Source organism: Aquarana catesbeiana, linkage group LG01 (genome assembly GCF_042186555.1).
Source record: "Aquarana catesbeiana isolate 2022-GZ linkage group LG01, ASM4218655v1, whole genome shotgun sequence".
In the NCBI taxonomy this organism is placed as follows: Eukaryota; Metazoa; Chordata; class Amphibia; order Anura; family Ranidae; genus Aquarana; species Aquarana catesbeiana.
This window is the reverse complement of record NC_133324.1, coordinates 245312736-245325811: the sequence shown is the minus strand read 5'-3', so window position 1 is coordinate 245325811 and position 13076 is coordinate 245312736. Positions and strand designations below refer to the sequence as shown.

The window sequence follows — 13076 nt, the reverse complement described above, 5'->3', positions numbered from 1 at the left end:
GGTTGAGATCAACCATTTCAGATTGACAGGAGTGCTTACAATGGTCAGCTTTTATTCATTTATAGAAAACCATTATCCCAAAATGAAAAATATTGTTGCTGTAACTGCTTTAGGGCACTGGACATGCTAGACATGCTTAAAAAAAAACAGTACACATGGCATGTGTGGTACATTCATTCTTTTTGCCCTGCTGCCACCCCCTGCCCCATTACCCAGCAATCTCCAGCTCCTATGAAACTAGGAGTTCCTGTGTACATAAAGCAGTTCTAGCATTTGCTGTAAAAAAAAAAAAAAAAAAAAAAAAAAAAAAGCTGTTTGATTCAGTGTTTATCAACCTGCCCTGGCCCTGAAACTGTTTAAAAAGAGCTAAATGGCACCCAGGATTCTCAAGGATGCAGATTGAGGGGTTCCAGAATGGCTATTATGAATAGAAAAAAATGGGGTTTCACTTTTCTCTGGGATTGGTAATTCCTGGGTTGGGTTCTAGAGTTTGGAGACTTCGAAGAGACTTGGGAGGGACAAAGCCTCTAACGCTATGTCCGGGTTTTACTGGAGACCAGCAGGCTGTGTGTGCACAGTCTATAATCAAGGGGCTGTCTGCGGTTCAGGGATCCGCCTTGGAGACAGGAGGTCCCTTACCCAGAGGCAAGAGCATAGGTCAGAGCAGCAGAGAGCTGCAAGAGAGAAAGCCAGGAGAGTTGAGAGAGAGGTGCAGAGTTGCATGTAAGCACAGTGGTGCTGAGAGATGGTCTGAGGGTCCAGACCAAAGGTCTAGGCTTGAGGCCTGAGAAGCGGCACTGCGAGAGCAAGCCAGGAGGACTGATGTCATTTTTCTGTGTGTATGAAATGATGGTGCAAACTCCTTTGAGGGCAACTGTTTTCTTGGAACTTTTACTTTCTTTTTAAATACAAGTGGGCCAGCAAACCCTAAGGCCCCTTTCACACAAGCCCTCCGCTCAGGTCCACCTGTCTGTTTTTTAGGCGGACCCGAAAGGACCTTCCATTCTCCTCTATGGAGCTGCGGATGTAAATTAACTTGTGTTCGTTTACACCCGTCTACCTCCAATTCATTCTGGTCTGTTTACATCCGACTGCCCATAAAGCAGAGCAGGTTGTGCCCTCTTATGCAGAGTAGATATGAACCGGTCATCTACCTCTTGCACTCAGCTCAGCAGGGGATCAGGGGACACATCCCCTGCTGAGAAAACCAGATCTGGCTCGTGTGAAAGGGGCCTGAAACAGTATTTTCTGTCTGGACTGAACTCACTGGGAAGCTCTAAATCTTGAGTGAAACCCCCTGGAATATCTCAACTGTTCAGATTCAAAACAGGAGAGATACAAAGTAACATTGCTACTTTTGTATCTACAAAGTTTAATTCATCTTCAGATCAAAGAGATGAGCTTGGATCTACAAATGCAGTCAGCTAAGGCAAATTGGCAGTTAAAAAAAAATGAAATCAGTAGTAAACCGCCGGCAATTTTTTTATTTTTTAACCTGCAAGGCAAATGTGCTAGTATGCATCACATACTAAGCAAGGTAAGTTTCACATTATGTGAAACTTACCTTAGAATGAAGCCCTCCAGTGTCACCGCTGACAGGGCTTCCATCTTCACCCGGCTTCCATCTTCACCCGGTCTTCCTTCCGGGTTTACGGACGCCAGCTGTGTGAGCCACGATGACGAAACTCCCGTGGGAGCCACCATTTACGGCACAGGACTCTGAAGGAATGGTCCAGGGGCCGTTCCTTCAGAGTGCATGCGCCGGCGAGGTCACCGGCTGCATGTACAGTAAATATCTCCTAAACGGTACAAGTTTAGGAGATATTTACACTTACTTACAGGTAAGCCTATAAGAAGGCTAACCTATAGGTAAAGTCATGCATGGGAGTTTACTCCCACATTAACCACTTGCCAACCAGCCACTGTCATTATACCGCAAACCGTCATAGCTGTACATCGGCCCTTTAAGCGGGGATAGCAGGCGTGCTGCACTGCGGGGAGCCAGAACAGGGAATTGTGTGTGTAAACACACAAATCCCTATTCTGTGAGGAGAGGAGAGACAGATCGTGTGTTGCTACTAGCTAGGAACAACGATCTGTCATCTCCTCTAGTCAGTCCCATCCCCCTACAGTTAGAACACACACCTAGGGAACACAGTTAACCCCTCGATCACCCCCTAGTGTTAACCCCTTCCCTGCCAGTGACATTTACACAGTAATCAGTGCATTTTTATAGCACTGATCGCTGTATAATTGTCAATGGTCCCAAAAATGTTTCAAAAGTGTCCAACCTGTCTGCCATAATGTCGCAGTCCCGATAAAAAAAAAAAAAATCTCTGATCACCGCCATTACTAGTAAAAAAAATTAATAATAAAAATGCCATAAATCGTTGCCCCATTTTGTAGGCACTATAACTTTTGCGCAAACCAATCAATATACGCTTACTGCAATTTTTATTACCAAAAATATGTAGAAGAATACATATCGGCCTAAACTGAGGAAAAAAATTAGCTTTTTTAAAAAAAAATTGGGGATATTTATTACAGCAAAAAAATACAAAATATTGTGTTTTTTTCAAAATTGTCGCTCTTTTTTTGTTTATAGCACAAAAAATAAATTTTGCAGAGATGATCAAATGCCACCAAAAGAAAGCTCTATTTGTGGGAAAAAAAACTGTCAATTTTGTTTGGGTACAGCGTCACACGACCGAGCAATTGCCAGTTAAAGCAACGCAGTATCACAAAAAATGGCCTGGTCATTGAGCAGCCAAATCTTCCGGAGCTGAAGTAGTTAAATGAAACTTGTTTGACCACTTATTAACCCTTTGTTTACCATAATCAGCCTTAATCAATTCAATCTTCCCCTTTCTCCCTTCAACTATCATTTTCCTGCTTTTTTTCTGTTTTGTTAACCTAAAAAAAGTATTACTTTGTTATCTTAAAGTGGAACTACACTGCATCTCAGCACCACAAACCAAAAACGCTATTTAATTAATGTTTAAATATTCAATGCAAACTCACCCATCCATCCATGTCTCCATGCTTTATGTTACTGAGAAAGCACTTTGAAAAACACCCCCTAGCATTTCTGGCCATGGCCATCTTAAGTAAGGGCAGATGATTCATGTAGCATTTGCTTCCTGGAATCCATCTGCCCTTAGTTCAGACATGAAAGCAGGAGGGTGTGCTCAGCTGAGAAAACTCCTCCTCCTCTCCTGCAGACTTCTAGGATGTATGATATAATTTGCCTAGGCCTGGAAACCAGGAAGTAACTAATGTAAAAAAAAAAAAAAAAAAAAAGTTTAAAACACGTAAATATGTTATACTTTCCTCTCTATTTACTAATGATAGCAGCATAAGGATTTATAGTCAATATTGACTGAGAGAGGGAATTACCGCTTTAAGTAATGACAACGTTTTTGTCGAATATAGAGGGATATGGCAGCAATGCTAGAATTGCTCTGGTCCATTGGGGATGTACAGGTGTGAGCAGTGAAGTGGTTAGCTGGAGTTTAGCTTAAATTTGTTAGTGAAGTCCATCTAAATTTGCTAGTGTAGCTAACACTACCCAGTTCACAGGTTGACAATGCTACTATCCGAGGGTGGCTCAGTTCTTCTTCCAAGGGAGTTTAGTCACCCTAATATAACAAGTGTGCTATAGGACAGATCACCAGATGCAAAAAAAACAAAAAAGGCATGAAAGAAGAAAACTAATGCATTCAACACATTGGACTGGTAAGTTACAACATATTCAATTGTGTTTCTGGGTTTAGCTATATAACTGTACTAGAAGGAACTTCCATAGTCTGTTTAGATGGTGAAGAAAAACTGGAGGGCACCAAACATATGTGACCATAGGGTGCATATGAAGAGCTATAATAAAAAAATATGTAACAAATGAGATCTAAAAAAAATGCCTCAATGGGGTTGTCCATGAGTTACTTTGTACTCAGGAATGGTTGGGATGCTTGTGAACATTGCTTTTATAATCTTCTACTCACTCAATCTAGATACTGAACAAACTTTAAGCCTGGACCAAACATACCTGGTTGTGTGTCTCAGCTGTTGTTACTGAGGACACAACACCATGATCAAGCTTTGTTTGGTTTACTAAGGTCAGGCCAGGCTTGAAAAAGGTTACCTAGAGTCTGACCTCCAATCAGGTGGGTTTAGCTATGTCTTGCAATCTGTAGATAGTTGCATTCATAAGCCTCATGCACACTGGGCGCTTTTACAGCTGCTGTTTTAGGCATCGGGCATTTTTTTCTACAGCCAGTAAACTCCCCAGCATATTATTCTGTGTCCATGCACAAGCTGGAAAAAAAAGAAAAAACAGAACTACTAAGTTTGAAGAAGTGTTTTTCAGCTGTAAAAACGCTCTAATGCTGAGAAACACTGAAAACTCAGCAAAGACTCAGCAAAAACTCAGCAAAGCGTGGCTATCCAGCACTTATGCGTGTTTTTGAGCCTCAAGCTTTTGTGGGAGTATAGTTTTGCTAAAAAAAAACAAAACAAAATAAAAAAATAAAATAAAAAACACAGCAAAATCTGGCAAACAGCTAATGCAAAAACGTGGCAAAACTTGTGTTTTTAACGTGGCATTCTACAGCTAATGCTACTGGCATTTTTATTAATGTCCGGTTTCCATGAGGCCTTAGGCCAGTGATGGCGAACCTTGGAACCCCAGATGTTTTGCAACTACATTTCCCATGATGCTCTACTGCACTGCAGAGTGCATGAGCATCATGGGAAGTGTAGTTCCAAAACATCTGGGGTGCCAAGGTTCGCCGTCACTGCCTTAGGCTGATGGATCTTTGTGCTAGGCTGATCTATCAAGACCAGAGATAGCTAAAGATTCCTAAAACCCTCCCCTGTTAAATCTGACATCAGGGGGCTTGCCAGTCCTCTCGTGATTATATATTCCCCAGATTTTTAATTGCATAAATGTGCATGTAACTCCTCCCAGAGGTACAACTAAAATATACGATGTGAACCCTTACAAAGCAGGAGACACTTTTACTAAATGCCTAGAGGTAACAATTAACAATATCAGATAATACTTTAGTAATTTGGTTCACTAGGTGCCTGCAAACAGACGATTAGCAAGATTTCACAAGACTGTCAAATGAAACCAATACAAGAATACAGGATTATGTTAACACATTTCTATGTAACCCTTTTTGTAACAATTACTGACCTGATGGACCAGCACTTGTAAGACATTTGGAGAATACAATATTATGGTCATTTAATGGTGCTAAGGATCCTAGGAAATAAATACTTACTATGATCTTACTCCATCTAGTGGCCATAATGCAGTATTTCCTGATTACCAGTATATTCTGAATGAATGAAAAACATTCAACCTGGAGAAAAAATTTGCCTAACAACTTGTAATTAACTTTTCCCCCCCCATTCACACAAAAAGAATGTACATGCAGTTTTACAGGACGTATATCTCTGTGATTTTCTTTTTTCAATTATAAATACAGCTTTTGGCAAATACTTGCACTGTTGTAAACATTATGGTAAGTCTCAAATAGGGTGGAAAAAAAAAATTGTCTTTTAGACATGTATGTAAACTTTGATTATTCCATAACAAAGCATATGGCTCAAACGTTAGGTCAGTTTGTGGCTTTTAAGGTAAGGGTGGGGTGATATGCTTGTGATATCATTTTAAAAGGGAGATTTTCGGATGAAATATCACAGGGGGGCAAATTCTACCCCAAAACTGTAGGACCTCATTTATGGATGACCCCACTTATTACCCTTACTTCATAAAAACAAGCAAGACAATGAATGTGGATATTTCCACATTTATTGTATTATTTATTGTAAGTAAATAAAATATTTCTAATTTATAATCAAAACATTCCCAGTATACAATAATATATAATAATATGTATTTCTTAACAAAAATCTCAATATCTAGTGAGCAAACTTGATGATTTTATTTTGCTCAGGGATGGGCACCTCCTTCCCCTCCTGCTTGTTCTCTCTGCATTGTCACAGGTGATGGTTTTAGACAGAAATACACTGGAAATATGAATTGTAACTGCCATTACACTACGGACTCCAGTAGGAACATTTTATTGAGAAAATGTAAATAATTAACAAAATAAAAAATGACAGAGAGGTGGGAGTCACCAGAATCTGATACCCACACTAATACAATAAAGTTGGTTATCCTTTAGGGTAAACTGTAGTTTCTAAATTAGCTTTTAAACTACTTTTCTTATTAATTTTCTTATAGTAAACCTGTCATAGTTATGGAAACCTGACTTTATGCAACTTCCCACATCGTGTGGTATTGCTACTTCAGCGAGTCACTGACCTGGATCAAACATATAGCCTACATGCTTGTTCCTTGTCAGAACCTTACTAAGAAAGGGGGTTTTTATACAAATTTTTCATAGCTGTTCATTCAGCAAAAATGAATGTAAATTAATTCTGTGCTACTAGGGCAAAATTGAATATTCTAAAGCCTCGTACACACGGTTCTATTGTTGTGCGACTGAGCGTCTGATTTTTGTCAAAAGCGCGTGTGCAGTATTTTGTATAGCATACTAAATATCCACAAATTGTCGTTCGACAAACACAAACGTAGTGATGTACTATGAGAGTCTAAAGAGGAAGTTCATTTCTCAAGCGCCACCCTTTGGGCCCCTTCTGCTAATTTCATGTTAGTAGAAGTTTGGTGAGCGTTGATTTGCACTTTTTTGTTAAGTTATTTTTATTTGGTTGGCAGATCGCATCTCTAATTTAATTTCTGTTGGTTTTTTTTCTGCACAATTAAAAAATTGTGTAGAATAATACTTGGCTTTGTGTTTTTCTTTAAATGACAGTTTGGGAGTAGGCAGTTACATTAAAAACAACACAATGGAGAATTAACAAGGGACACCAACATACGGTAGTTATATCTTTGATCTTAAAAAATCAGGGATAGTGGTGTTGTGGTAACTCCCCCCCCCCCCAAAAAAAAAAAAAATCAAAGAACAACCATAATATTAATATTATTTATATCACTACAAAATAAAATGCCTTTTAAAATACATTTGCCATAACTACATCAGTATCACCAGCACAGCAGCTTCATTATGCATTTCGACATTTCATCAATTGCCGCGTCACGAATGTTAATTCTAGATTACAAACGGTAGTTTATAAGACCGAACTCTTCCCGGTCGTACCTTGATTCCGAGCACTCGTGTTTGTACTTTCGACTTTTGTGTGATGATTTCTGTACTGACCATCCGAAAATCAGACGTTGAGTTCACATCCAACAAAAATTTTATAGCCTGCACATCCAGCTTTTGTCTGACGAAAAAGTGAAATCAGCTGTTGTAAGCACCGTACTAACGATCCGATCGATAACGATTAACGATTGGCAGACAGCTCGTCTTAGGACTTTTCCCATCTGATTTTCCTATCACGTGTACAGGCCATTAGGCTGGATTCTCTGCAGATTGAGAATGTGTGAATGGGAAAATAGTGCAATGTGGCCACTAGATGAGGCTGACTATAACAGCAAATAAGTAAGCTCCTCAGCTCCATCTAGTGGCTATTATGGGGTATTTACCCGCATTCACACATTTAAGCTGCAATAGAACATAGCGTGAGAACATTCGATTTTACACTTACAATACAATTCAATACAGGAGGAATCAGAGGGCCCTGCTTTTTAGCACTTACAATCTAGGAGGGAGGGATGAATCTAGGAGAAAGAATTTACATGCAACGTTGATGGATGAACAGTTATGCAAATGCTATACAAAATACACCCTATAGTGATGTAATATCATAACAACTAGAAAATTAAGAATAAACTTTTAGATTGTAAGCTCTAACGAGCAGGGTCTTCTGATTTCTATACTATCCCCCATGCATTTTGTGTGCAAACTGTTGGTGCTATATAAATCCTTAATAATAATAATAATAATAAATATATATATATACACATACATATAAATATATATATTTTTTTTTTATTATTCTTTATTTAAATATACAGTGTGTGTAATATATATATATATATATATATATATATATATATATATATATATATATATATATATATATAATTTATATTTATTTATTTCACATGCTAGTACACTATTGAACCTATAACAAAATATAACAGATCTGCTAAGTAGATGTCTTCAGAGAAAAAATGTTCATCACTTACCTATTGTGCATAGAGTAAGGAAAAAAAAGGCTATTAAGAGATAACCAGAATCCGGTTTAGAATAAGAAAGAAGTCTTCCTATGGTTGACCCCGACGTATCACTTTCCACCTCTTGTCTTTGTGTGCCCACCTGTGCAACCTCCTGGTCATCTGGTAGGCCAGAATACATGGTTGTCTCCTGTCTCCAAGAGGTGAAATCTCCCATCTGTTTCCATGCAAAGAGGGTCAGAGCTGATGACAGCCAAGTCCACGACAAAAGACTCCAGAACCAGGCATCCTGTATGGGCTTCTCCTCTTCAGAAAACAGCAGCAATTTAATCATGGCATAAGAAGCAATGAGGTAGCACAGCAGAGTCATTGGCATAATAGATGCCCGCAGTCGTTGGGGACCATTCGCCCTGTTCCAGGAAACACCTATGACAGCTCCAACACATACACAGGTCCTCAGCAGAGTGGTCACCCAGACATCCAGCATAGAATGAAATATATTAAATTGCATCACATCTTCAAAGATACTTGCCTTTTTACAGCTGTATGTATACAGAACAGTGGATACAGTCAGGTCACACAGTGTAAATGTAAGAGTGCAAAGCATAACATTGCAAGGCTTCATCTTTACCAACTAGGTGATTTTAGAACCAGGTAAGACACATCTTCAGAGATATCCCTGTAAATGATACCAGATATCTGATGTTAAAAAGATACAATAATATTAAATCAGCCAGGTCAGTAACTTTACAAGTCTTGATGAACATATTCCTTACATGTCACAATATAAAGCAACAGTACATTTTTTTAAGAAAGTGCTGCGTTTTTATCACTTGTCTGAGTCTAGCCAGTCTCTCAAAATCTAATTGCCAGCAGAATGCTATCAGTAGTCTTCTTCAGGCAAGTGGAAGCATTTCCTCGGCTCCCCTTCCTTCACTGGTGACTCTGTAGTGTTCTGGTAGGTCATAGGTGAAAGGGAAAAGAGCTATGTAAATTTGATGGATTTTAACACTGGCTGGGCGCAGACTGAGAGGTAGAAGCAGGGGGATTGAGCTGTATAAAATTTTAAACACACCATCAAGAACATTAAGCCTACCATACACGTAAGGATTTACACAACTGCATTATTCATGGGTCAGTATCTAAAGCTGGTCATACATGGAGTGAATTTGGCTGATTCCTGAAGACCAACCAAAATTCAAGACATACTGTATGTGGCTCTGTTGGCACCCTACTGCTCAACGTTTTGTCATCTGAAAATCAAAGCAGCTGGGTAGAAAATTGTTGACTGAACAGTGGCTGCATCCAGTCAGATTTCAGAGTACAATAACCAGAAATGCAGGTTCCTTCATCCACACTATTTAACATGGATAGAAGAATCAATAGCTTTTTCTTGTTAAGCCCATGGAGCTAAAGTCCCAGAAGCATATGCTGACCTTGGAAACCAGAACCAGATGGTGCCTGCTTTCTGAGAAGAAAGGACAATAAAGACATTGAGTACCCGTTAAAAGGTAATCGAGATCTGTAAGTGTCACATATTACTTAGCATGCATGCACTTAACACAAAAAATGAATCTAATGCTTGATGTGCTGTAACAAGTTGAGTGCTTGACAGCTCTTTCATTTAGGAGTGGAAGTCTTTGGAAGTTCTGAACCTTTCACATTTATGACTGTGGTAAGAATTACTGCACCATTGCTCTTAAGCTTGCTTCACTGATGTCTGCTATTGTGTTTTAGAACAACACCGGACACATGCCACGCATGCATCATCTAAAACACATTTACAACCAGTTTCAGATTAGGTCAGGTAGGTACACATGGCATGTAAAATGGCACCATTCATCTCTAGGGAGTGGGGGCCATAAAATTGCTGATTTCCAAAGAGGACACAATTTCTCTAAATGATTAGGTGAAATTTTCTTCAAAAATAGATATTCAGTCTAACAACAGGGTGTTTTTTGGCACAACAATAGGTCCGGCAACTTCCCCAACCCCCAGGACCCATTAAAAAACCCACTGCTTCCTTTCAAAAACCTTCCTAATTTCACCTTTCCCATTGACTCCAATGCATTTTGCCATAATGCCGAATTTAGCTTTTTTAGGGAACTGAAAACTCTTGATTGCCATCAACACTATTTGTTACTGTTTTTACATAAGTTATCCCCCCTTCAGTCCACCATGAATGCTGCTGCCAGGCTCATCCACCTTACCAACTGCTCAGTGTCTGTTACCCCTTTCTGTCAATCCCTCCACTGGTTTCAACTCACCCAACAAATGTAATTCAAAATTCTAACAACTTACAAAGCCATCCACAGCTCGACCCCTGACTACAATCACTAACCTATTCTCAAAATACCAACCTACTTGTTCCCTTCATTCCTCCCAAGACCTCCTGCTCTTTAGTTCCCTCATCACCTCCTCCTATGCTCATCTCCAGGACTTTTCCTGAGCCTCTCCTATCCTATAGAACTCCCTGCCCCAATCTGTCTGACTACAGTGGAACCTTGGTTTACAAGTAACACAGTTAACAAGCGTTTTGAAAGACGAGCAACTTTTTTTTTTAAAATCCTGACTTGGTTTGCGAGTGTTGTCTCGCAAAATGAGCAGGATTCAAGCCAATGGGGTGTGCAGTACCGCATTTGGCCAGAGGTTTGGCGGTGCCGATGACACTCGGAATGGTTCAGAGCCGTTTGGAAATACTCAGAATCACTCGGAAATACTCTGAGTGTTTCCGAGTTCAGCCGAGCTGTCCCTTAGTATTTCCGAGACTCTCCGGCGCCCCCCACCTCTGGCCACATGCGGTATTGCATGCAATAGAAGTCAAAGTAGGATGAATTATCTTAGTTTCCATTGACTTCTATGGGGAAGCTCGCTTTGATATGCGAGTGCTTTGGATTACAAGCACTCTCCTGGAATGGATTATGCTCGTAATCCAAGGTTCCACTGTATCTCCTACTCTGCTTGCTTTTAGACGCCTATTCTGCCTTCACCTCACAGCTGTACTTTTACTTTCTCCATCAACTCATCCCACACAGTTATTACCTTTTGTTTTCTAATATTTTTATTCAGAACATTTTTTTTAACAAGTACAAAGTCAGCATTTGCCGTTGTAATAGGAAGTAATTGTACATTAACAAACCGGTGATGATTTGGTTACAGCACAGAAGAGCATATATTGATGTGAAACTTAATGTATCATCTTCCATATATTAGTTTTATATGAAAAAAGGCAAACCTAAACCAAAACCATAAATATACAAGTCGAACTTATGAAATGTAGGAATAACCTCAAGTGACGAGGTTTCAAAATGTTCTGTGTCTTCCCCACTCATCTCACTGGGAGTATACAATGCTTGAGGGGGGGGGGGGGGGGGGGCCATATAGTGTAATTTTATTTCTAGAGCCCCTATTCTCGCTCTAAGTACTGCACAGGTAAATTCCAATGTGTAGCATGGAGAGTTATTACCTTTTGTATCACTTGACCCTTCCGCTGTAACGAGCAGGGCCCTCTGATTCCTCTTGCATCAAGTTGTATTGTAACTATACTGTCTGCCCTCTTGTTGTAAAGTGCTGTGCAAACTGTTGGCGCTATATAAATCCTGTATAATAATAATAGTTTTTAGCACTGATGTTTAACTATCCATTAGAAACCCATGCATCCACATGCTACAGGCTATTTTCTAATTTTACATTTTGCCCAGTATTACAGATATCAAATACGGGAGTATTGGACTTTTTTTCATTCTGTTTAACTAAACTGCTTTGGAACAGCAGTGCCTGTTAAATAAACCATTTTCTTCTGTGTAATTCTATGGCCAATGAGTCATGGTGTAGCAGCAGGCCATATGCTGATAACAAACTATGAGACTGAACTTCTCTTCCATGATCACATTACCTACAGGAGCATACATTTTTAATAGGCAGAATAAATTCTGTTTCCTAGGTAGACCCAAGATGCAAAAGGAATGGGCACTAACTGGTACAAGTTCAGTAGAACAAAAGATAAAATAAAGTAAGACAGAATAGGCACCAGGAATTTCACTCCCCCCATCCACCATGTTTTTTTTTTAAACCCCCCACCTACCTTTTTCCACTGGTATAATGCAGAATTCACATATTTACCCAGTCAGCAAATCCAGTGTTGTTCTACTGTGACCTGCGACGCTGCCGTCACACTCTGGGTCCCGCGCTGCCATCTTGGTCGTTTATGTACCGGGTGTCGGGTGCCTCTTCCTGGCCCTGGCAACCTGGACCCCTAATGGAGCCTGAAGCATCCTGGGATATGAGATGTGCATATCTCAGGAGGCCATACATCTTACAATGTATGGCTATCTTACACCGAGAACAAATATTTTTTTAAGTACGGTAGTCTTTATTTATATTTTCATAAGCAAATTGCATACAAAAACATGGGGAAAAAAGGCAAAACACAAAAAAGAAAAGAATGAGCCCATATAGGAAACGGTGATGATACACATAGGCAGGCATTGCCAACATCATACAGTAAGGATCAACAAGCCAAACTGAGTTTGAGAAGGTAGGGCAAGAAAATCAACATATCCATTACTGCAACAATTGAGAAATAACATCATTGAACTTTCCAAATCTGTAGAGTTTCCAGGGCAGGTGGCAGTTTGGTGCCTGTAGGGTAAACATAAGAGAGGCAACAAAACGGCACATACCACAAAGGGGGAAAGGTGGGGAGGTGAAGGGAAATGGATAGGGATAAGGGTAACAAAAATAGCGCTCCCAGGTGAAATTACATCAGCTATCGGTCAAAATCTTGGGGGGAGGGGGGGGGGGGGATCAGGAAAAAACACCTCCAAGACACTTCACAAAGTAAAATGCATTAAACATCATAACCTGCGAGGGCCTCCACCTAGAATAGAACCCATATCTCTGG

The 13076-nt window shown here is 39.8% G+C and overlaps 1 protein-coding gene across 1 annotated transcript in view; it reads right to left on the bottom strand.

Annotated features, from left to right (window-relative positions):
- The window catches only part of ABCB9 (ATP binding cassette subfamily B member 9), a 109629-nt gene that overhangs the window by 86853 nt on the left and 9700 nt on the right, over window positions 1-13076 (bottom strand). The window contains exon 2 of the mRNA XM_073627445.1: window positions 8186-8852. Within this exon, the coding sequence (XP_073483546.1) occupies window positions 8186-8798 (613 nt within the window). The 5' untranslated portion in view covers window positions 8799-8852. The remainder of the gene's footprint in view (window positions 1-8185; window positions 8853-13076) is intronic.